The sequence below is a fragment of the Salvelinus namaycush genome, chromosome 3 (assembly GCF_016432855.1).
Source record: "Salvelinus namaycush isolate Seneca chromosome 3, SaNama_1.0, whole genome shotgun sequence".
Taxonomy (NCBI): domain Eukaryota; kingdom Metazoa; phylum Chordata; class Actinopteri; order Salmoniformes; family Salmonidae; genus Salvelinus; species Salvelinus namaycush.
Window position 1 is genome coordinate 65,748,213 of NC_052309.1, and position 23,477 is coordinate 65,771,689.

The 23,477-nt window shown below is 46.5% G+C and overlaps 1 protein-coding gene across 2 annotated transcripts in view; it reads left to right on the forward strand.

Annotated features, from left to right (window-relative positions):
* The first annotated feature begins 344 nt into the window (after positions 1-344).
* The window catches only part of LOC120035046 (rap guanine nucleotide exchange factor-like 1), a 30,756-nt gene continuing 7,623 nt past the window's right edge, over positions 345-23,477 (forward strand). The window contains exons 1-12 of one of the 2 annotated variants that reach the window (XM_038981811.1): positions 345-1,586; positions 14,813-14,891; positions 17,812-17,962; positions 18,655-18,752; positions 19,297-19,412; positions 19,702-19,869; positions 20,270-20,367; positions 20,587-20,709; positions 20,865-21,043; positions 21,266-21,356; positions 21,676-21,726; positions 21,948-22,035. In XM_038981811.1, coding sequence (XP_038837739.1) covers positions 1,205-1,586; positions 14,813-14,891; positions 17,812-17,962; positions 18,655-18,752; positions 19,297-19,412; positions 19,702-19,869; positions 20,270-20,367; positions 20,587-20,709; positions 20,865-21,043; positions 21,266-21,356; positions 21,676-21,726; positions 21,948-22,035 — 1,624 coding nt within the window. In that variant the 5' untranslated portion in view covers positions 345-1,204. The remainder of the gene's footprint in view (positions 1,587-14,812; positions 14,892-17,811; positions 17,963-18,654; positions 18,753-19,296; positions 19,413-19,701; positions 19,870-20,269; positions 20,368-20,586; positions 20,710-20,864; positions 21,044-21,265; positions 21,357-21,675; positions 21,727-21,947; positions 22,036-23,477) is intronic. The other variant, XM_038981817.1, reaches the window with a different exon arrangement.

Sequence of the window (23,477 nt, forward strand, 5' to 3'; positions counted from 1 at the left end):
TACCCAGTTGGTAATTCAGCCATGATTTACTACAAGTTTAGATAGCTGCGTAAACTAACTTATCAATCAAAACATTTTTAGCTGACATGGGCTAATTGAGTGATTGTCAGTGACTGACATAACTAGAGGAAGAATGCTGATGCACAACTACATTTCGAAATTGCCCCTTGTGTATATTACTATTCTAACCCTAAACAGTAAGTTAAGACCCCCCCCCCCCCAAAAAAATGTAAGTTTGTTTTTGTTGGTCGTGGCCCCCTAGCGGTCGGTGGCATTAGGCGACCACCTATATCGCTTATGCCTAGAGCCGGCCCTGGTGAGCAGCTGCCATTCAGCGGGCACTGAGGAGCACTGACGGTAACTGCAGATGAAGGAAGGAAGGGAGGGTGTGGGCGAGTTGATATAGCAGCGGTCCCAAATCCAGCACATACACACACCCGCGAAGAGTTTGAGTGAAAGAGAGAGGGAGGGAGTGTGTGTTTGTCCACACAGAGCTCGAACCACTGCATTCAAGAAGCATTCAAACGGAGAAGGGGAGAGGGAAACGGCTGCTACTTATCTGAACAAGCTTCCACACATACGGAGGAGCCGAGGCCATTCCCACTGGCGATATTACTGCAGTAGATTGCTTTGACGCCAGCAGCAAGAGATACCTCATGCGGCAGAGACGCGTCGCATTTGTCGGTGGTAAAAAGCTACTGGGGCGCCTATTTACCAACCCCCGCTGTTATCCTTATATTTTGTTTCAGTTTATCTCATTGTACTCTGCTGAGAGTGTGTTTATTCGGCACCTTGCGTTCGTCATCCAGTGTATTTTGGCCGCTGCTTGAAACTGACAAACACTGTTCATTGACGCGCCCGAAACGTCTGCAGAGGTGGAGGAGACGCCAGGGAGCGGTTGTTGTGGAGCAGGTTGGGATATTTTGCGATAAAAGCTACTCAACCAGAACGTGCAGTCGTGTGTGAGCACGCTTTCGCCGATGTCGATAGACTGCTTCACAAATCGGATTTTTACACTGCTCTTTTAAAATCATGATTTGACAAATGGGTTAATTATCGCCATGTAAGAGCTTACTACGAAGACTGGTCAATAGAATTACGCATGGATGCTTGTATAATGTAGTCACAACGTTAGTTCCTGCAGAGGTATCCAGTTAATATCAATCACCATCGAAAGAAAGCCTTATTGCGCTATTGTATAAAAATGCCGGCGGGAATGAAGCCCCTGGAAAAGTTTTTGAAGAAACAGACAACGGCGCTCACTCGAGCTGGTGGCTTTGGGGAGAAGGCGACTGGCACTGGCACTTCTCGGCGTCGAGCCAGCCTGTCTCGGGTGGTTCCGTTTTTCAGGGAAACTTCTCCAGAGAGCGGTCCGGCCAGGGAGGTGTTCAGCCCGGACACTGAGGAAGCACCGTGCTGGCCCTCGGCCACTGCGGACATTAGGAGCCCGTCGTTGTCTAGCGATGAGCAAAGCTCCGAGGCGAGTCTGGACACGAGCTGGACCCCGCTGCCTGCGGACACACCGGACAACCTGGCGCTGGCGCTCCTGGACAGTGTGGCGGGCAAACGATATGGCAACTGCACAGGTAAATTGACCTTGTCAATCGACAGCATTTATACAACACAGTGCACCCACCTATTGGCCTGTGAATCATCACACTCAGTGGTTTGACTAATGCCTCAACTGTTTCACACCAAGTCATGGTGTTCTTGCGTTTCACTTTTGCAAATTAGCCAAGCAATTCACTTGTCAAAGGAATGTAGCCCATCCAGGAACCCCAAACTACCATTTGGTCCTTGATTAGGCTATATCCTAGTCTATAGGCCTACATAGGCTATTGAAAATAACGAAGCTTTAGCTTATTTTCTCCTTTTTCTCATAACAATAACATAAACCCCAAATACTCAGTCAGTGATCTATTCCAGGCTGTAGAATTAGGGATTAGGCGGTGGTTCCGTCCCATCATTGCCTTGTTATATTATCTGATTCAAAGGTTACATAAGAACGTCTGGCCTCATTTAAGAAAAATAAAAGCCTGTTATTAAAAGGGATGGTCCAGATGTTTCTCACCCCTCAGAAAAGAAGACCTCGCCAAATGAATCATATTTACGCTTTACATTTGTGACACTTAAACCAAAAACGAAACTCGTTCAAAATCTAATGTATAGCCTCTAGGGTTCAGGTTATTCAACAAAAACATTTTGATTGAGCTCATTTGCACTTGCCTATTACAGTAGTAGCATTTCTTTCATATGGAATCTGTCTGCTTCATAATCAGTCATGGAGGAAAGCGCTAGTCTTCGCACATTGGTTGCTGAGTTTGTGCACTTATTTATTTATTTCTAAAAACGAGGTCATGATTCTCATCCTAAAAGACAATGTTTCTGTTGGCAGCTAAAGAGCGGACGATACAATGTGTTTTATTCTGGAGTGGGCCTTGCGTGGAGCGTCTCAAATAGAAGCAAGTTCTACTTTAGCGCTTGGCTACGCAGACGCTCGTTCACGCACGCGAGCTGTATGGGTGAAATGATTAAATAACATGTATGTGTACATTTTTATTTTGCAACGCTCGCTCACGCAATGTAGCCAGTGAGGTTTGCATGTAATGCCTCTTAAAGGAAAGGTATTCTTAAACTGAGTCAGATTACGTTACTGAGTTTGGGTAATCCAAAAGTTAAGACTACTGATTACAATTTTGGACAGGTAACTGTAACGGATTACAATTAGAAAGCAACCTACGCAACGCGGAGCCCAGATTTGTATACACTGTAATATAGCAACCATAAACATATGTATGTGATGGGGATTGGTGATGGGTTATTGGAATGGTGCCAGAGAAGATTCCCAAGCTGTTGATGTTGTTGAAGTAGGTTAGTGGTTATAATGTGATTTATTCCTATCCTGTGGGGGATGGTTGGTGAGTGATACACTGCATTAGATGACACCACCGCTGTCAATATCTACCTTTGAGTGAAGCCTCCAGTGTGTCCATTTTTACTATGCATCTCATTGTGAGTTTTTCCCCCCACTGCTTATCTCAACAAGTCATGCAGTAACAGGATTTATTAACAGAGTTTTCCAAGGTAGATTGCCAAGGCTTCCTGTGTAACATGCAGATTTTCCTCCCAGCCAATCCTTGAATTCTGCTCAATTTATCTGTTGTGTTGGTTGGTGCATGATGTGGGTTTCACACACTGTAACACAATTGCCAGATCTCTCTGGAAAATCCAATAGATTTATGAAGTACGACTGTGATGCGCTCGTCAGGCATTATTACAGGCAACAATGAACAGATCAATAGCATATGATTAGGAAATGTCTCAGAATGAACGCCTGCAATTTACTGCGTGGAGGACACATATTGAGACCTACTGTTTAGTGATAATCCACATCAGTTCCTGTTGCTCTATTGCAGGAGGAATCTGCTCCACCTAGGTTCATATAGTGCATAAGGGTTCAATGTACCTCCTGTAAATTCTCTTTGAACTATTCTGCTTGCGGGCAACCATCCCCCATTATGCATTACAAAGCCAGTGTACCTCCTGTCCTATGACCCCTTGACCTCGCTGACCTGCTCCCCGGGTCATCCTGTATGTTCCTGTTAAACTGACTGAGCGTGCTTGAATTCCTCTCTCTCTCGCCGCTGTTGTTTTTCTGTCAATTTCCCCCTACAGCATTTTACAGAACAAGACATATCTCCACTGCATCATTCATAAGAAGAAAGAAGCAACATCGCAGTGCTAGAGATGGAATTGGCTTTGTAGGGCAGCCAATAGTCATGTTTGAAACGGCAGATGTGATTACAGAATGTATATCTGATTCCGAATGAATCAAAATGGGAGATTTGAGTGATAACTGAGTTGATGTTTAACCTGATCTATGTATGCTTTGAGTTTGACAAATAAATACACAGCGGACTTGGTTGGCGTACGGCTGAAGAGGGTTCATGAGAGTTCATCTGGTGCGTTCCAAAAGGTCACTATTCTGTTTGACTTTTATTTGTCTGACTAATTTTTCTCTTTGATTTAATTCACTCCAGCGGACTGCGTTGGTGTTATAAACACTTAGTGAACTACAACCGAGATGGTTTAAATATGTTTACTCTCGTTTAACCTGTTTCCTGGAGGGCCAAGCTCGCTGCTGTTTGGATGGGGATGTTCTAGAATATGTAAAAAAGCGTGGCTAATCCAGGATTAGTTAACAATAGCGGACCTGCCCACCCTTTCATGTGGAGCAGAAATTAATCTTTGGATTAGGGATCTAGGTTGGATCTTGATCCTGCCTTATAGTCAAAATGTTTCTAATGAGGAAGTGTGTGTGTGTGTGTGTGTGTGTGTGTGTGTGTGTGTGTGTGTGTGTGTGTGTGTGTGTGTGTGTGTGTGTGTGTGTGTGTGTGTGTGTGTGTGTGTGTGTGTGTGTGTGTGTGTGTGTGTCTGTTGGATGCAAATGTGTTTATGGTGAAACAATGTCAACAAGGTCCACTACGACCCGAACACTGCATGCTCCCCAACCTTATGCCCCCCTGTCTCACACACTCACACACTCATATGACACTCTACCTGACAGACTTGAGTACTCCGCACCATATAACATTTTACCACTGCATACCACAGTGCTCTCACAGAGATACTATGCACCAGGCTGTCCATATCAGCAGTCCCAGATCAGTGTTGACTGAGTGGCGCTCCAGATGAACACCATAAACCCTCTGAGTCACTGCCCTCTGCTTGTGCGTGTGTGTGTGAGAGAGAGACAGTGCCGCAGGTAAAGAACAGATTATAAGCATTTTGACAGCCCCTAAAAAGTCCCGTCCTTTCGAGGTCAACGGCAACGCTCTTATGTAACCGTGTTTACCTTGTGGTTTCATTTCTCGTCCAACCACGCTATTGGTTCTAGCACCAGGCATGTTGAGGCAAGGGTTAGGCAATTTGTAGCTGTGTACAGTCTCGCAGAGTTACAGTGGAAGTCAAGATCAAAACAATCTGTTAATGAAGCCATGTCTGACTCGTGATACGTGTTACAACTTAGGAAACCACACGTCTACAGTCCATTCCCACTATTGTTGTCTGATAAATAGTCCAAATGAAAACAGATGGATAGACTACCATCATAATAAGAAAGAGGGGAATTTTCCACTCCACATCCTGTGTATTTGGACAGTACACATTCTTAGTATACTGTAGCATTACATGTAAAAGCACGGAACTAAACAGGTAGTAGAGATTTAGACCAGTCACCCATGGGTACAATAATGGGTTAAAATAGCTATGGTCGATACAGACGAGGGGGTCAGGGCAGTGGAGATGCAGCAGCAGCTGCTTACAGTGCAGAACAGTACATGGCTGGTTTGTCTTGCAGAATGACGAGGACTTGGGGGTTTGATGTTGGCTTTGAAACACTTGCAATGCAGAGGGAACACGTCTTGTATCAAGCTCCACATCAGTTATTCACAAAGCCAAGTGGGATGTTTAAACTAGACTTTGACTTTGCTTGACGCTCTCATTGCTTTGCATTCCACGTCCAGCGACGCACTCCTTAGGCAGTTGTTCTGAGACTCTGAGCCACGCAGCTGAGAAGTCTTGTGGAACGAAAGGGAGCGGAGGAAAAGGGACTAAGTGCAGAGAGAAAATGTGATTGCGTTGGGCTGTGTGGGAGGGATTCTGATGATTCTTTTATGGAAAGAAAGAGGGATTAAAAGAGAAGCGGCTGCCTAGTGCCCACTCCTTTTGGATACTTTTACATAAGGAGAGGAGGGACGGCTGACCCTCCTCTGCCTCCTTCCCCTCTACATGCCTGCACTCTCCTCTCAAGCCCACGCACCTTGACCACTGTGGAGAGGAGAGCACGATGGGGCGCTCCAGGGATGATTGACTTGCCTTACTTACTGTGTGTGTGTGTGTGTGTGTATATGTGTTTTGAAACTCTATGTTTTTTTGCGTGTGCATGTCTGTGCTCTTGGATGCATGTGTTTGCATTTCTGTACTTTTTCGCTTGGATGGATGTGTGCGTTGATGTGCTTGCATAAGAGTGTGTGCTTGGATGTGTTTGAGAGTGGGTTGGAGCATGTCTATCTGTGTGCCCGGCGTGGAAAAGAGGCTCTCCAGCACAGCACCTGTTCACATGGCAACCAGCACTTCCAGGGAAGCAGCAGGAGGAGGAGGAGGAGGAGTGGGAGGAAGAGAAACAGAGGGAATGCAGGAAGGAAGGAGATGAGTGTTTGAGAACATGAGACTTGGGAGAGACTGAATAGAGGTTTCATAAACTATATGGACAGTGTGCCAGCCAGTGGGAGGAAGAGGGGGACAGAGAGACTGAGCAAAATACTCTTGTTAACTGGCTTCTATATCATAAGGATGTTCTCATCTAATCATCACTTCTTTATCTACTAGCTTATCCAGGTGGCATGATGACAAGTAGATCAGTGCAGTGGCTTCTTTCTCTTAGTTGGCAGTTTGGTACTAACTAGTTTTGACCATCCAGAGGGAGTCTGGTTGCAGCAGCCTTGCCAGCCGGGTAGTGACTATGACTTACCCTGGTGAACTGCTTCGCCACTTGACATCCTTTGATGTGACCGGAGCGGTGGTTCTTATCTCTGCCATGCGGTGTGCAACATTAGGCACACACGCTCGCGCACAGATGGCCCCGAGCACGTTGGGGGAAACGCCGCTAGCCAGCGGCAGTAATATCAACCCTTCTTCCTCTGTCCCTCCCCCTGTAACACTGAATACTGACCCAGAGACAGGCCTAATCGCAGGGGATGGCAGACCAATCAACTTAGCAGGCTTAGGAATCTGATTTGGGAACAGTTGTATTAGAGAGAGAGAATTGACTAGCATGGGAACTGTCAGGTTACATGTAAGGGACACACACTCAATCCAGGGCCAAGAAGAATACTCTCTCCAGAATGGTCCACAGCATAAGGGCCAGAGGATGATGTACATGCTACATGGTGATAAATTGAGAGGGTTTGGAGAAGGCATGAAGCCACTATGGCAGGTGCATTGTTATTTATTTTATTTTTGTTTATTTTATTTCACCTTTATTTAACCAGGTAGGCCAGTTGAGAACAAGTTCTCATTTACAACTGCGACCTGGCCAAGATATGGCAAAGCAGTGCGACACAAACAACAACACAGAGTTACACATGGAATAAACAAACGTACAGTCAATAACACAATAGAAAAAGCCTATATACAGTGTGTGCAAATGGCATGAGGAGGTAAGGCAATAAATAGGCCATAGTAGCGAAGTAATTACAATTTAGCAAATTAACACTGGAGTGATAGATGTGCAGATGATGATGTGCAAGTAGAAATACTGGTGTGCAAAAAAGTAAATAGGTAGATTGGATGGGCTATTTACAGCTGCAGTGATCAGTAAGCTGCTCAGATAGCTGATGCTTGAAGTTAGTGAGGGAGATATGTCTCCAACTTCAGCCAAAAAAAAATCCAATTCGTTCCAGTCATTGGCAGCAGAGAACTGGAAGGAAAGGCGGCCAAAGGAAGTGTTGGCTTTGGGGATGACCAGTGAGATATACCTGCTGGAGCGTGTGCTACGGGTGGGTGTTATGGTGACCAGTGAGCTGAGATAAGGCAGAGCTTTACCTAGCAAAGATTTATAGTTGACCTGGAGCCAGTGGGTCTGGCGACAAATATGTAGCGAGGGCCAGCCGACGAGCGCATACAGGTCGCAGTGGTGGATGGTATATGGGGCTTTGGTGACAAAACGGATGGCACTGTGATTGACTGCATCCAGTTTGCTAAGTAGAGTGTTGGAGGCTATTTTGTAAATGACATCGTCGAGGATCGGTAGGATAGTCAGTTTTACGAGGGTATGTTTGGCAGCATGAATGAAGGAGGCTTTGTTGCGAAATAGATTTAGTTTTGGATTGGAGATGCTTAATATGAGTCTGTAAGGAGAGTTTACAGTCTAGCCAGACACGTAGGTATTTGTAGTTGTTCACATATTCAAAGTCAGAACCGTCCAGAGTAGTGATGCTATTCGGGTGGGCGGGTGCGTGCAGCGAACGGTTGAAAAGCATGCATTTAGTTTTACTAGTGTTTAAGAGCAGTTAGAGGCCACGGAAGGAGTGTTGTATGGCATTGAAGCTCGTTTGGAGGTTTGTTAACAGTGTCCAAAGAAGGGCCAGATGTATACAGAATAGTGTCGTCTGCGTAGAGGTGGATCAGGAAATCACCCGCAGCAAGAGCGACATCGTTGATATATACAGAGAAAAGAGTCGGCCCGAGAATTAACCCTGTGGTACCCCCATAGAGACTGCCAGAGGTCCGGACAACAGGCCCTCCAATTTGACACACTGAACTCTATCTGAGAAGTAGTTAGTGAACCAGGCGAGGCAGTCATTTGAGAATTCAAGGCTGTTGAGTCTGCCGATAGGAATGCAGTGATTGACGGAGTCGAAAGCCTTGGCCAGATTGAAGACGGCTGCACGATGAAGACGGCTGCATAGTACTTTCTTTTATCGATGGCTGTTATATCGTTTAGTACCTTGAGCGTGGCTGAGGTGCACCCGTGACCAGCTCGGAAACCGGATTGCACAGCGGAGAAGGTACGGTGGGATTCGAAATGGACAGTGATCTGTTTGTTAACTTGGCTTTCGAAGACTTTAGAAAGGCAGGGCAGGATGGATATAGGTCTGTAACAGTTTGGGTCAGCCATGTGTGTTTGTACATGTGCACTTATTTTATAGCTCTGTCACAGGGGCGTGTACTAGAGAGAGACGCCATGTGGGCATATTGTTTACGCCCCTTTGTGTTCCCAGGACCAGGGATGAGAACCAGTGGCTTAGACATTTGGGGTGTGACCCCTAGTGTTGTTTGGTGGGAGTGTCTTGGAAACATAAAAATGTGTTATTACAGTGGACCTATAATGAACATTTGAGCAGTGTTTCCAAATCCGGATATATATATATATATATATATATATATATATATATATATATATATATATATATATATATATATATATATATATATTACCAGTCAAAAGTTTGGACACCTACTCATTCCAGAGTTTTTCTTTATTTGTACTATAATAGTGAAGGCAAAACTATGAAATAACATATATGGAATCATGTAGTAACCAAAACAAATCAAAATATATTTGAGATTCTTCAAAGTAGCCACCCTTTGCCTTGATGACAGCTTTGCACACTCTTGGAATTCTCTCAACCAGCTTCACGAGGAATGCTTTTCCAACAGTCTTGAAGGAGTTCCCACATATGCTGAGCACTTGTTGGCTGCTTTTCCTTCACTCTGCGGTCCGACTCATCCCAAACCATCTCATTTGGGTTGAGGTTGGGTGATTGTGGAGGTCAGCATTGTGGAGGTCACCTGATGCAGCACTCCATCACTCTCCTTCTTGGTCAAATAGCCCTTACACAGCCTAGAGGTGTGTTGGGTCATTGTCCTGTTGAAAAACAAATTATAGTCCCACTAAGCGCAAACCAGATAGGATGGCGTATCACTGCAGAATGCTGTGGATTCACGCAGTCTCCTCTGAAATGTTGATGTTGAGGTGTGTCTGTTACTTGAACTCTGTGAAGCATTTATTTGGGCTGCAATTTCCAAGGCTGGTAACTCTACTGAACTTATCCTCTGCAGCAGAGGTAACTATGGGTCTTCCTTTCCTGTGGCAGTCCTCATGAGAGCCAGTTTCATCATAGCGCTTGATGGATTTTGCGACTGCACTTGAAGAAACTTTAAAAGTTCTTAATTTTCATAATTGACTGACCTTCATGTCTTAAAATAATGGAGTGTCGTTTCTCTTTGCTTATTTGAGCTGTTCTTGCCATAATATGGACTTAGCCCTATTTGGTAAAAGACCATCTTCTGTATACCACCCTTACCTTGTCACAACACAACTGTTTGATTGGCTCAAACGCATTAAGAAGGAAAGAAATTGCACAAATTAACTTTCAACAAAGCACACCTGTTAATTGAAATGCATTCCAGGTGACTACCTCACGAAGCTGGTTGAGAGTGTGCAAAGTTGTCAAGGCAAAGGATGACTACTTTGAAGAATGTCAAATATAAAATATATTTTGATTACACTTTTTTTTACTACATGGTTCCATATGTGTTATTATTTTGATGTCTTCACTATTATTCTAGTTTAGAAAAACAACCACTGGAATGAGTAGGTGGCCAAACTTTTGACTGGTACTGTATGAATGTGTCCTATAGCATTAGCCACAGTGGTGGGAAAGTCAAGTCAAAGTTAATTTGTCACGTGCACCGAATACAACCGGTGTAGACCTTACAGTGACACGCTTACGTGCAGGCTCTAACCAACAGTGCAATTTCAACAACAAAAAAGGTATTAGGTGAACAATGGGTAAGTAAAGAAATAAAAACAACAGTAAAAAAGACAATGGGGAAAAAACCACAACCTTCAAGTATGTGACTGGCAAAGGCATTGCCTCAACTTGAATGGCCTTGGGTGCATATTTGAGCCTTGCCGCAAGCTCACTGGAGCGAGTGGCCAGACAAGTCTCTCCACTGCCCAAAATGGAAGGTTGCGGTTGGGGAGGGGATGCCGCAGAGTAGCTACTGGGTGCAGTTTGAATTAGGTTACTATGAACAGCAGGGAACCACTGCTGCGTGTCTGTGTTTGTCACCATTTGGTTTAGGGTTACTTATTAAATCCAGATTGTCCATGCATATCTGTGTGTGACTTTTTCCTCTGTCATATCGACACAGGATTGTGTATGTGTTTTATATTTGCCCTGGTGTTCATTTGCATCTCAACGGCTGTGTGTTTGGAGGTGGGGAATGGGAGTTGGCGTGGGGAAGATGGACCAGATTAGTGGAACAAGCGCCCACAGGCAGATGCAGAGTACACACACTCGCCCACACACACTCTCTACCTCTCCATCTGACCGCTTCATGCTGAAACCCAAACACTTAAGAGAGAGCTGAGAGGGTGTGTGTTTTTGTATGCGCATAGTAAGGTAGAGTACAGTCAAAGAGATAAGGTCACCATAGAAACGGGATACGCACCACAGTTTATATAACTGCATACCAGACTAGTTCGGTTCGGCTGGTAGCTAGGGATGGGCTGAAATCTGCCTTTCTGTCTCTCCAATATCAAATTGATTTATAAAGCCCTTTTTACATCAGCTGATATCTCAAAGTGCTGTACAGAAACCCAGCCTAAAACCCCAAACAGCAAGCCATACAGATGTAGAAGCATGGTGGCTTGGAAAAACTCTCTAGAACGGCTGGAACATAGGAAGAAACCTAGAGAGGAACCAGGCTCTGAGGGGTGGCCAGTCCTCTTCTGGCTGTGCCGGGTGGAGATTATAAGAGTACGTGGCCATTAAGGACAGATTGTTCATCAAGGTGTTCAAATGTTCATAGATGATCAGCAGGGTCACAGTGGTTGTAGAGGGTTCTACAGGTCAGCACCTCAGGAGTAAATGCCTTGTTTTTGAATCAGTCCCACTGGTTCCGATCCAAACCACATGTGCAGCTGCTGCTTTATGAACGGTCTCCAGACCTGTTGTTATGAGGCTAAATCTCCTCCCCCTTCCGCCCTGGTATAAGGTGGTCCACAGCTGTGACTTGAACCACAACCTCCTTCCATCGCTCCATCCTGCCATTTTCCACCCCTGAAGGGAGTGTGCACTCCACCCCTCCCAGCCTTTATGCTTCCTGCAGGGCCAGAGAGAAAGGGGGGATGAAGGACAGGGTGTACTTCAAGGCTGTATGCTCTGCCCACTTCACCCCCCCCCCCCCCCCCCCCCCCCCCACACACACACACATCACCACAGCCCTCTTGCCGTCTGGATTCAGGCACAGACTGTGGGAGGTGGGCAGTAGTGCTTTGACCCTGAGATCAGAGGCATTGCAGGGAGGGAGTGTTTTTTTGTTGTCTGTTTTTCTATTCATGCACAATTGTTTGAATGAGAGAGAGTCTGTCATCTGTAAATTAGTTGAGTTTGTGTACGTGCCTCTATGTGTAGTGTCCATTAGGAATAATCTACCTCTGTATAAATGTGCACGCACGTTTATGTGTACATGTACAACGTGTGCGTGGGGGTGCACATGTTTGAGATTCTGGGCGTATGTGTTTTGTGTCTGTGTTTATGTGGGAGTTGGATTTGTGCTCCTCTCTCCCACTCCTGTCATGTGGAGCAGTGTGCTCACTTCTAATCTGAGCCAGAGATTTTCTGCACTTTAAGCTTCAGCAGAATACGTGGCGGGAGGAGAGAAAGTGAGAGAACAGGCTTTGGAGAGAGGGAGAGTGGGAAAACGTCTCCCCACCCTGTTACGTGCACCGATCCATCTTCGGCACATGCTATTTGTCTCTCTTTGTCGTAGAGGTTGGACACACTGTATTAGTTTGACAGAGGAGCAGGGAGATTATCAGTGGCCATCTCTCTCTGTTACCACTGTGTGGATCCAAGAGCCTGTCACAATGGGTCTTCCCCCTCGTCTAGAAGGTGAATGACCTGAACAGACATCACCAATGAAACACAGTGGCAACCTGCCCGAGAGCCCGGCAGCCATATTGGATGAGTCAAACATGATGACTTCTCTCACATTCTAATCTATGCTGGCCTCTTACTATGAGACTTTAGCATGTAAGCTACACATGAAACAAACAGGGAATGTGTCCTCTCTATGCTATTAGTTTCTATGGTCTCCTCTGCCATACTGCACTTCATAGCTAGCTCTGTAGCGCCCTGCTGTTCCTTTGCAGGTAGAGTTGAAAGGATGTGCTATTTTCCTGTGGTCACACACAGAGCTCCAGGGGAATAATGATGGGGAAGGTGATTGAGACCCGCGGCCCTTCACCACTCTTCCTCACCCACTCACTCACTTCTTTCTCTTATTCTCTCTCTCTCTCTTTCATGCACTCTCCTCTCTTTCCTCTGGTTCTCTCTCCTTTGCATCCCATTTGTTTCTCCCCCGCCACCCACGTTCGCGCTCTCTCGCTTTCTCCTTCCTCTCCTCTCTCTCTCTTTGCTTTGCCTGTCTTCTGACTTTCATACTCTTTCTTTTTATCGTTCCGTTTGCTTCCTCTGCTCATCTTTTGCCGCTCTTCCACTCTCTCTCTCGCTCCCTCTCTGGGCTCAGTCTCACTGCAGCCACTCAACGTGGCATCTCCCAGGCAACTGTGGGAAACCAGTACTGCCAAGAGGTCGACGATGCGTGGACTCACTCGCTGCAGCACGCAACGACTACAGATACACACATTAGCCCACAAACTAGCACGTTTTAACACACACACACACAGCCACACACTAGCATGCACAGTCGAACACGCGCAATACCACACAAGCACACATATTTAAATGTCATCCACACATGGACACCGACAAATATATGACATTCATTGGAAGCGCCTAATTCCCATATGTAGTGGATCAGAAGCCTCTATTACAATCAAGCAATAGAATCACATGCAGAGAATTGGTTCTGTAGTTTTCGCTATATCCAATGTCACACAGTATTTGTCTTTCTTTCCTGTTGAAATATAGTTAGAATAGCCAGGAGGAAGAGCGGTCTGAACAGGTCTTGATCTAGTAGTGATCGAACAGCAGCACCTCCATGCTTTCTACGCTTTATGAATTCTAAGCAGGTATTGCCATTCCACTGTCCCAGCCCCGCTCCAACGTGTGCCAAATTCTGTCCTCAGAGGTCAGTGGGTTCCGTTTGTGACGGTCTCAGTCTGGGATCGAGCATGGTGGCAGTTTGATTAGCAACGGCTAGTGAGTGCTCTCTTAATGATGCACTCTGGGTAATGAAATGTGGGGCGCACCTTTTTGTGCCGCAGCTTCTAGTCATTTTCATCAAAACCTTCGTTTTTTCCCCCCTTCTACATATCCTGAACAGACACGTCTGCAGGCCTACATTGTCAACATCCTCACACCCCTAGTGTGCGCGTGGTGTCTTGTTGATGGTCAGTGTGTTAATATCTGTCTGTAAAATACAACACTCTTTGGCTCATATGTCTGACCCTGTGAGGTTAAGTATCCACTAGCCTGCTTATCCCCATAACACCAGCAGTAAACTAGGGAAAGTATATCCTGTCACTGGGAACAATCACTCCACACTCCGTCTACTGCTTTTCCAGAATAACAACTTCCCCTAACCAGAGAGAAAATAGGCCTACACTTTCCAATTTCGTTCGCCTTGTTTGTTGTCATTTGAAATAATAATAACAATAATAATAATAACAACACAGCACGAGTCATTGACATCTCATCTGATTTAGTGGGATTGGGGCGATTTAACCGCAGTCCAGCCGGTCCGAGACTCCTAGTCAGGGTTTATAAATAGAGGCCACCACATTGCCTCCCCTCTGATGTGTAGAGCTATAGACTGTAGACTGAATTGGAGCACAGAGGACCAGGTGGCGGTTTCACTGAGACAGGATTTATCTTAGCCCAGTAGCAGAAGCCCCTGCGCTGCGCCAGGGCCAGGGATTTAACAGCAGACAAAGGTGACGTTAAGGGATTTCAGACACCCGTTTTTATCTCTCTCTGACACAATAATCAAATTTGAGCTTTCGGGGCATGACCGGTTAAACAAGTACAGTGGAGCTACAGCTGCACCGGCTGTAGAAGCACAGCCATGCATAATTAACATGCTTTTCTCTCTCTCTCTCCCGCTCTCTCTTCCTCTCCTATCTCCCAATATCCCCTCTTCATAATCCTTTTCTTACTCTTTTTTCCTGCCTATTTTCTGCTTCCTCTCCCTTTCCTCCATTCTCTATCCTTTCTCCCTCTGTTTCCCTACCTACCTCTCTCTTTCTCTCTCTCTCTCTCTCTCGTTTCCACAGAAACCCTCCTGGATGACTTCATGTTGACACACCCCATCTTCCTGGCCTCAGACAGGTTCCAGCAGGTCCTACTCCAGCAGTATCCTTTACCTTCCCTTTCCTTCCTGGCCTAGCCTGACCTGGGAGCCCCAATGTGTAAACACACACACACCTGCACACCCTTCCCAGACATCCCCAGGAAGAATTGGGACGCAGGAAGACTCGGTCCGAGCACTCCCATCCGCTGTGCAAGGCGAGGGTGGCCCACTTCTGGTTTCCTGTTTGAGTGCCCGTTAGCGCCAAGATAATGGTGTTTTGTTGTTCAACGCCGCTACTTCGCTAGGCTAATATAAACAATGGCACTGAACTAGCCTTGACACCGAATTTTTTTGCTTTAGAAAAGGTTTGCTTTGTCTTTTGAAGCAACATGTTAAGTAGCCTAGCATATGATGTTCGCTATGTTAAAAGCAAGGGCTGTTTTTTTTATGGAACATGCACACAGTGTTCAAGTAAAAGCTCTTCCAAATTAGCCGATTTTTAAAATTCATAATCTTTATGAATATTCATCTTTTCTACAGTATCAAAGCCATATTAGGCTACTCAGTCAGGCCGACGCTCAATTTGAGTAAGATTATCCAGTACTGTTGTTCGTAACTTGGCAGGAGCGCTCGACCAAAGGTTTAAGAACCGAAAACCCCTTAGTAACAACAACTCCTCTGGCTCCCGTCTGCACCAAGCCAAGGAACAGTGTTTCTGTTTTGGCACCACCACAGGGGGTTCAGTAAAGTTGAGCAACGTTCCCTGACGCAGAGCTGGGATTTGGGTCGCAGTAGTAGTGCATTCATTGGCAATGAGCCACACTACTACTTAACGTCTGCCTAGTGGCTAACTCCGTTTCCCATATTATTACACTACAGTGGACCAAGAGATATGATATGAGGCTTCTGCCTATCTACAATTAACATATTTACAGCAATGATATTTTCCTGCCTATCTCTGGCTTTAGAATCTTCATTTTCCTCCATTATGATAGCTTCCTTTCCCCCCCATTATGATCGCTTGCTTTTTTGAAGGGTGTACGTACTGTAAGTAAAGACATTCATCTTTAGTGATGAGACAGTAAGTATTCCACTAGATGTTATGTGTGTCTGTGTGCATTTGTGAGTCTGTCGGTGCATGTCTGTCTGTGTGTAAGGGATAGTGGTCTATGTTTGTGCGTTTGTCGGAGTGTGGACGGACACTACACCCCCTTTTCACCCAGAACCCCCGTTCAGTGTGTCTGACCAACATTCCCTCACTGAAGACCCTGGCTGTGTGTTTTAGAGGCCTGAGCGGCCCTCCAGACGACAATGGGACTCTCGACGGAGACTGCAACACAAAGGCATTCTGGGAAAGACCGTCCGCATGCCTCGCTGCCCTTAATGCAGCTTGTCTGGGCCCTAGTGAGACGCCTCAGTGTGTGTGTGTGTGTGGGGGGGAGTATGGAGGGGGTGGGGGTGTTCTTACACATGATCAATGATCCAGCCTGTTCTCCATTGTACCTCTTAACCCTTTCCCCTCTCCTCCTCCCTCCCGCTGTCTTTCTCTCCCACCTATTCTTTTTCTCTTCTCCCTCTCTCCATCCACACCTCTCCCTCGGTCTCGCTGGCCCTAATCAGATCTTTTGTTGTGGAAACACGTTTGGCTTCCTTCTGGAAATGAAAACAAATGCTACCTCCCATTCCATTAGGAACACTGAGAATTCCTCCCTTTACGTCACTCTCCCTGAGTAACTCATCCCAGACCCTTCACACACACTCAAAAGGCATGCGCGCGCACGCACACACACACACATACACTACACTTGTAGTGGCTGAGCGATCAAAGCCCAGAACCCCGGCTATGTTGAAGAGCTTTGGAGGGACTCCAAGCCACTGTGGAGGCTGGGGCCAAACTCCCACACCAGCAATAGAACACAACCCAATAGAACAAAACCGAGAGAATAAGATACTGCAGTGCAATATAAACCCAGCAGCTGGCCTTAGGGTTAGGTTGCGGTTTCTGGAGCTGGGAGAAGCAGGTGAACAGGGGATCATAGATATAGGATGACTAGATCTGGAATGTCATCCAAGGCATTGGTAAATACTGCTCAGCGTGTGAGTTTGTAGGTCACAGGCCTGTGGTGGACTTGGATTGTGGTCTGAAATAGAGGAGGGTGTCAGGGTAGGCCCCTTCAGTTTAGCCGTGGAGTCCGGTGGGTAGTCCCTTTTTATATTTAGGATAGGATGTCAGGTTTCCCCATACGTGTCTGCATGCATGCGCACGTATGATGGTGTATGACGCATGATGGTATACCTCAAGTCACCGGATGAAAAATATCCCAATATCACACTAATTCTGGTGCTGCACCATGCAGAGCTCTTCAAACTCTTTACTGCTCTATTTGCTAAGATGCTCTCCTCTCCTGCTGTGGCTGGGAGCTGGAGGGAAAAGATGTGTGTGTGTGTGTGTGTGTGTGTGTGTGTGTGTGTGTGTGTGTGTGTGTGTGTGTGTGGGCAATGGATGGGTGTGTCTGAGCCTTCACACAGCGCTCTGCTCTGGCTAAGCTGTAATTACGAGTTGCTTGTTTGACTCTGAGCACCGCACTGAAATACAGTGTTTTTCCATCTGCGTGTCAGGTGACCATGGTTCTACAGCTGTGTGTTTCAGTGAGTTTATTAGAGTTTCTACAGGGTGTTTTTGAGCGTCTGCATGTGCTTGTGTGAGTGGTAATTTAATGTGTGCCTTCTGTCAGTGTGGTGTGTGCGTGAATGTATTCGTAACCGATGTTGTGCAACTATGATAGAATTACAAAGTGTGTGTGTATCCTTTGCTAGTATGACATATAAATCATTTTGGTGTGGATAGTAAACAAGTAGAAAATAGCTTTCTCCAAATGATTCCATATCTTCCCCAACTTCAATATCAATCTCCTAATGACAGCCATCAGTAGATATTCTCTCGGTCTCTGTGTCGTTTTTTTCCCTTGACTCTGGGTTCAGATTTGGTGTCGAGGGGAAGGCAGGGGAGGGCTGGCCCAGCTGGGACGGGGCAGAGAGGAAGCAGGCTGTGCTGAGTGTTGCCTTCCGTTACCTGGACACATACAGAGAACTGCTGCAGGAAGAGGGCGAGAGGTCCAACAGCTTCCCCAAGGTACTGGTCCAGCACACACTCATGGAATACATACACACACACACACGCATGCACATGCACATACGCGTGCGCACATACACACAGATACACCACGCACGCACACACAAACAGCCATCCAGCAGGACGATGGCGTGAGATCTAACAACTCGTCAGTGTTAAACACACACTTTACAAGCACACACACACACACACACACACACACACACACACACACACACACACACACACACACACACACACACACACACACCCGCTCTTCCATCCAAGCAGCCTGGCATCGAGGCAGTGTGCTGTGGCGTTCTCTCTGGGTGGGAGCTGTGTGTGGAGTGTTGATTCTGGCAGCAGCCTGTTAGGGCCGCCCAGGTTGTCATGGTGACGGAAATGACTCAGCTGAACACACCTTGGGAAATGAGGCTTTTGGCCTCTTCGATCTTTCCTTCTATATTCACATTAAAAACACATCTCTGTCGGTTTCCTTCACACAGAGCCCTTGGCCTCTAACACCGCTCCGTTCTGTCTCCACTGTCGTCTACCTATCTCTCTGTCGTGTTCTGTCTGGCTTTCTTTCTTTCTCTCTGTCTAGCAGCACATCTTGTGACGAACTGCAACTGCCCACACAGTGCTGGTGGTCACACAGACAGAGGCACAAAGTGCACTCGCTCTCTGAAAGTAATTCCTCTCCTCTGCCTCAGGAGCTGTATCTGTGTGCAGTCCAACAACTCAGTCAGTTCCCTGAGCTCGTGGAAGACGTGCTAAAGCTTCAGCGCTGGACCGAGATCCTCCAATGCCCGTAAGTCACACATCCACCCCAGCCAGACACACACACACACACACACACACACACACACACACACACACACACACACACACACACACACACACACACACACACCGAGCCCGCAGCCTCGTCTTTTATCACCAGTCTGCTAGCGTTTCTGGTATTCTGGGGCTGCGAAAGGCATTGCAGCTGGATGTTGCTGTGTCGCACCTCTTGCTTTAGTCAAAGCCTTTATTGCACAATCACTGTTAATTCGTGTAATAGGTTGTTTTTAATGGCATTGGTTCCTCCTATAGCCTCCTAGCTTACACGGGCTTTTCTTGCACTGTAACTATTGTGGTGCCTTCCCCTATAAATAGGGCTAGGAGTTTACCTTGACCTTGTAAGGAAGAACTCTGGCCCCTATTAATTACAATCTACTTGCTTACAGGCGACGGTACATACAGACCTTTTGGATCCATCCCACTGTGGCACACAAGCCATCACAGCCAATTACAAACTAGCTGGCTTTGAAAGGATGCATAGACTGACAGACCGTCTACTGTGTTTTCCTAAGCAGCTCCGAGGAGGACAAGGAGATTCGGAAGAAGCAGGTCCGTCCTCTTTTCCGCCACTTCCGCCGCATCGACGCCTGTCTGCAGCCCAGAGAGGCCTTCCGGGGATCAGATGAGAGTGAGTGAGACAGGATGTGATGCAAAACGCATCCTACTGTGACACTTTCTGTATTTTGAAAGTTCTATATCTTGAAAATGTCATTTCTCACATGCAAAAAAAATTGGGACCGTATCAACAGTGGACTATTTAAAAAATAAAAAGGCAAAAAATATTGTTTTTTGAGTGGTATTTTCCTTTAAGGTCTTCAGATACAGGCCAATAGATATGAGGATATGGGACAGATGTTGTACACACTAGAGCCATGTGGGTGAAGTTAAAAAGGGTGTGTGTGTGCGCGCGCGCACAGTCTTTTGCAGGGTGTACACGCCGGACCACTCGTACGTGACGATCCGCAGCCGTCTGTCGTGCCGCGTGGGGGAGATCCTGGCGCTGGTCAGGGAGAAGCTGCAGTACAGCGAAGACCAGCCAACCCAACCTGGCAACCTGCTGCTGGTGGCTGTCACCTCCGCCGGGGGTAGGACCACACACAAACACACACTGGCCCACACACACACAGATACTGTATACATTAAACCTACGATTACTTCTCGCCATGCCTACTTTTTGATTTGCGTTCTGCAGGGAAAAAAACACAGCAACAACCAAAACACCCAATCAGACAATGCAAGCTTTGACATGATTGTTTGAACAGCGATGCTTACATCCACAAATGAGGTTTAGATTTAAATCCACAAACGACTACCCACCACTGCTTGGAGCTAAGCTGCCAAAGTGATTTGACTATGGAGATGAAAACAGTTTGTTGATGTTCTGGCATGTCTCTGTGTGCTTTTTGTTATGTGTTCGCTGGAATCTCCACTAATCCATTGCGTGTGTGCTGATGTGTGAGCTCATCTGTGTTGTTGTGTTCTCAGAGAAGGCCGCTTTCCGGCCTAGCGACGAGGCCGTCTTCACCACCCTGGGAGTCAACACTCACCTGTTTGCCTGCGAGCCCTCTGAGCTGGAGAGCCTGGTGAGTCCTAGAGCACGAGTTATCACTTATCAATGGAGAGGAATGAATAGCTCTGGCTGGTGGCCATTTTGGATAGCACTAAACATTGTTTACATTTGATTCATTATAGTTCTCAGAAAGTTACCAATATAAAAAAATATGTCAAGGAGATGAAACAATGGTGTTTTAGTCCAAAGCTTCTCTGGTAAGAAGCCTAAAAAATGTTTTGTTTCTCTTTAGCTTCCCTTACCTGAGGAGATCCACTGGTCGCCCGGCGACAGTAAACTACATGACATGAGTGCTGAGGAGGTAGCCACTCAGCTGGTGGTGTTTGACTGGGAGCTCTTCAGCTGCGTGCATGAGGTCCGTGATTGGTGGAGCTGATAGTACTGGGCAGAACCTCTGCCAAATAATTGCAAAAAAAGTTAGCAACGATAACAACTTTTTATGCTGTGTGTCGTCTACCTACATTTTCAAAGCTCTAGACTTATTGTACGTTTCTTCATTGGTATGTCCAGGTGGAGTTTGTGTGCTATGTGTTCCACGGCGAGCAGGCTCGCTGGCGCCCCCTCAACCTCGAGCTGGTACTGCAGCGATGCAGCGAGGTGCAGCATTGGGTCGCCACCGAGATCCTGCAGTGCCAGTCGCTGCCCAAGAGGGTGCAGCTCCTCCGCAAGTTCATCAAGATCGCAGCTCTGTGAGTTCCGGGTGTCTGTCAGTCCTATTGAATTATGTTACAACTAGGTGTGCTGTGTTGATGATATATGTTTTAATAGTGTGTATGGCCACAATAATAGTTTAGATTAGTGCCAAGTAGTGTTATTTGGTCATTCCTAACAGTGTGTTTTATGGTGTTAGTTTATGGTGAAGTGTGTGTTATTGTCTAGTCATATCTAACGTGTGTGTGAATGTACTCCAGGTGTAAGCAGCAGCAGGACCTGCTGTCCTTCCTAGCTGTGGTCCTGGGGCTGGACAACCCTGCAGTCAGCCGCCTTCGCCTCACCTGGGAGGTAAAACACACACACACACACACCAGTGGAGGCTGCTGAGGGGAGGACGGCTCATAATAATGGCTGGAACAGAGTAAATGGAATGGCATCAACCACATGGCAACCATGTGTTTGATGTATTTGATACCATTTCACTGGTTCTGCTCCTGCAATTACCACAAGCCCGTTCTCCCCAGTTAAGGTGCCACCAACTTCCTGTGATACACACCCCTCCATGCACACACAGTCAACATGCACATAAGGCTGACACGTCAGCAAACACTCTGGCGTAGGGATTTGTTTATAACTCTGGGGACTATTTGTCTGTGGTTTGTGGCAGGGCCTCCCTGGGAAGTTCAGGAAGCAGTTCCAGCAGTTTGAGAGCATTGCGGTGAGTGGCTGTTCGGGGTCTCCAAGGGGACAGTTAAGGGAGTCCTTATAATATGGGCTTACTGTATATCAGGGTTGGGCTAAGTTCCATTTCAGTCAGTCAAGATTCATAAGAGGTCTTCTGACCTCAAAAAGTAAATTACCCCAATCTGTATGTGGCTATGGGTTCATTTATAAGGCACATTTAGTGAAGGGTGAGTGAGTGAACATGTTGTTTTTCAGGATCCATCCAGGAACCATAAGTCGTACAGAGACCTGATGGGCAGCCTCAGACCCCCTCTCATCCCCTTCACACCACTGCTGCTCAAAGGTGAGACAGACATACACACACACACACCAGTGGAGGCTGCTAAGGGGAGGATGGCTCATAATAATGTCTGTTCAAATGGAATGGCATCAACCACATGGAAACCGTGTTTAATGTATTTGATACCATTCCACCTATTCCGTTCCAGCCAGTACCACGAGCCCGTCCTCCCCAATTAAGGTGCCACCAACCTCCTGTGACACACATACACTATATACACAGCAAGTAAACACACACAAACACTATAGTTCTCTCTCTCCACTACCCAAATGCATATGTTCATCGGCAAAAAGTGAAATCTTCACAAATACGAAACACACACTGACACACACACCCCATCCACACAGGCTGCCATTGGCTCAAACCACAGACTAAATAACGTCGGGCCGCTACTCAAGGCCTCTCTCTGGCCATTGACACGCATACAAAAACACAGCTGAGGAAACACTACACTGTGTTTGTGTGTGGTGCTGAAAACAGGGGCACAAACATCTACAACCCCCCCCCCCCCCCCCCCCCAAACACAGCGCCCCCCCAGATGTTGTCCAGATGTGAGCTCATAACATCTCTGACACACACACACACACACACACACACACACACACACACACACACACACACACACACACACACACAATGCTGTGTAGTGTGATTAGAAGGCAGCCGTTGAGCCCCGCCTTGCTAATTAACACCCATAGTTAATCTCTCCCTCAACCCTAGCCTGGTACCAGTCTCTTTTAGCTAACATTCCACTCCTTGCTACTCCTTGTTATTTGGAATGGCAGTGGAATGTTAGCCGAAGAGAATGGTACTCAGGCTACCTCAACCCTGCACAAACACAAAGCTCAGCATGCTGTCTCCCTGCTGGGCAACACAAGTATGCGACGATCATACTTGTTTCATGTTAGATGTAGCCGATGCTGGAGTCTACATGTAACATACTTCTACATCCTCTTGAGGAATGAATAAAGACTGCGGTACATTCACAGTCGTACACTTACATATACAGACGTACAAAGACATCCAGCATATTCACACACATACACACATGCAACATGAGCACATACTTGAGGCACACATCGGCATTGAGGCACTTCATAACCTACCGCGCCGACTTAACAGAAGTCCCTCATTATCGAAGAAAGGCACGTTTTCTCTCTCTTTCGTTTCCTTTCTCTCCCGCTCTCACACCCTCTTAACTCAACATGGGACCCTGTCTCAACATAACCAGGTGGCATTCATTTCTCTGCTTTGAGAACACACACCTCCTCCACAGGTGATCAGCTCCATAATGACCTCCCTCCCCCTCCACCCTGACCTCCCTCCTCCATTGCCACGTGCCCCGCTTTGAGTGTCAACTCTTTTTTTCTCTCTCTCTCCATTCCTCACTTTTTCAAATCTAATCATTTCAAGGGAATTCTCATTTCTTTTTAGATCAACAAAGA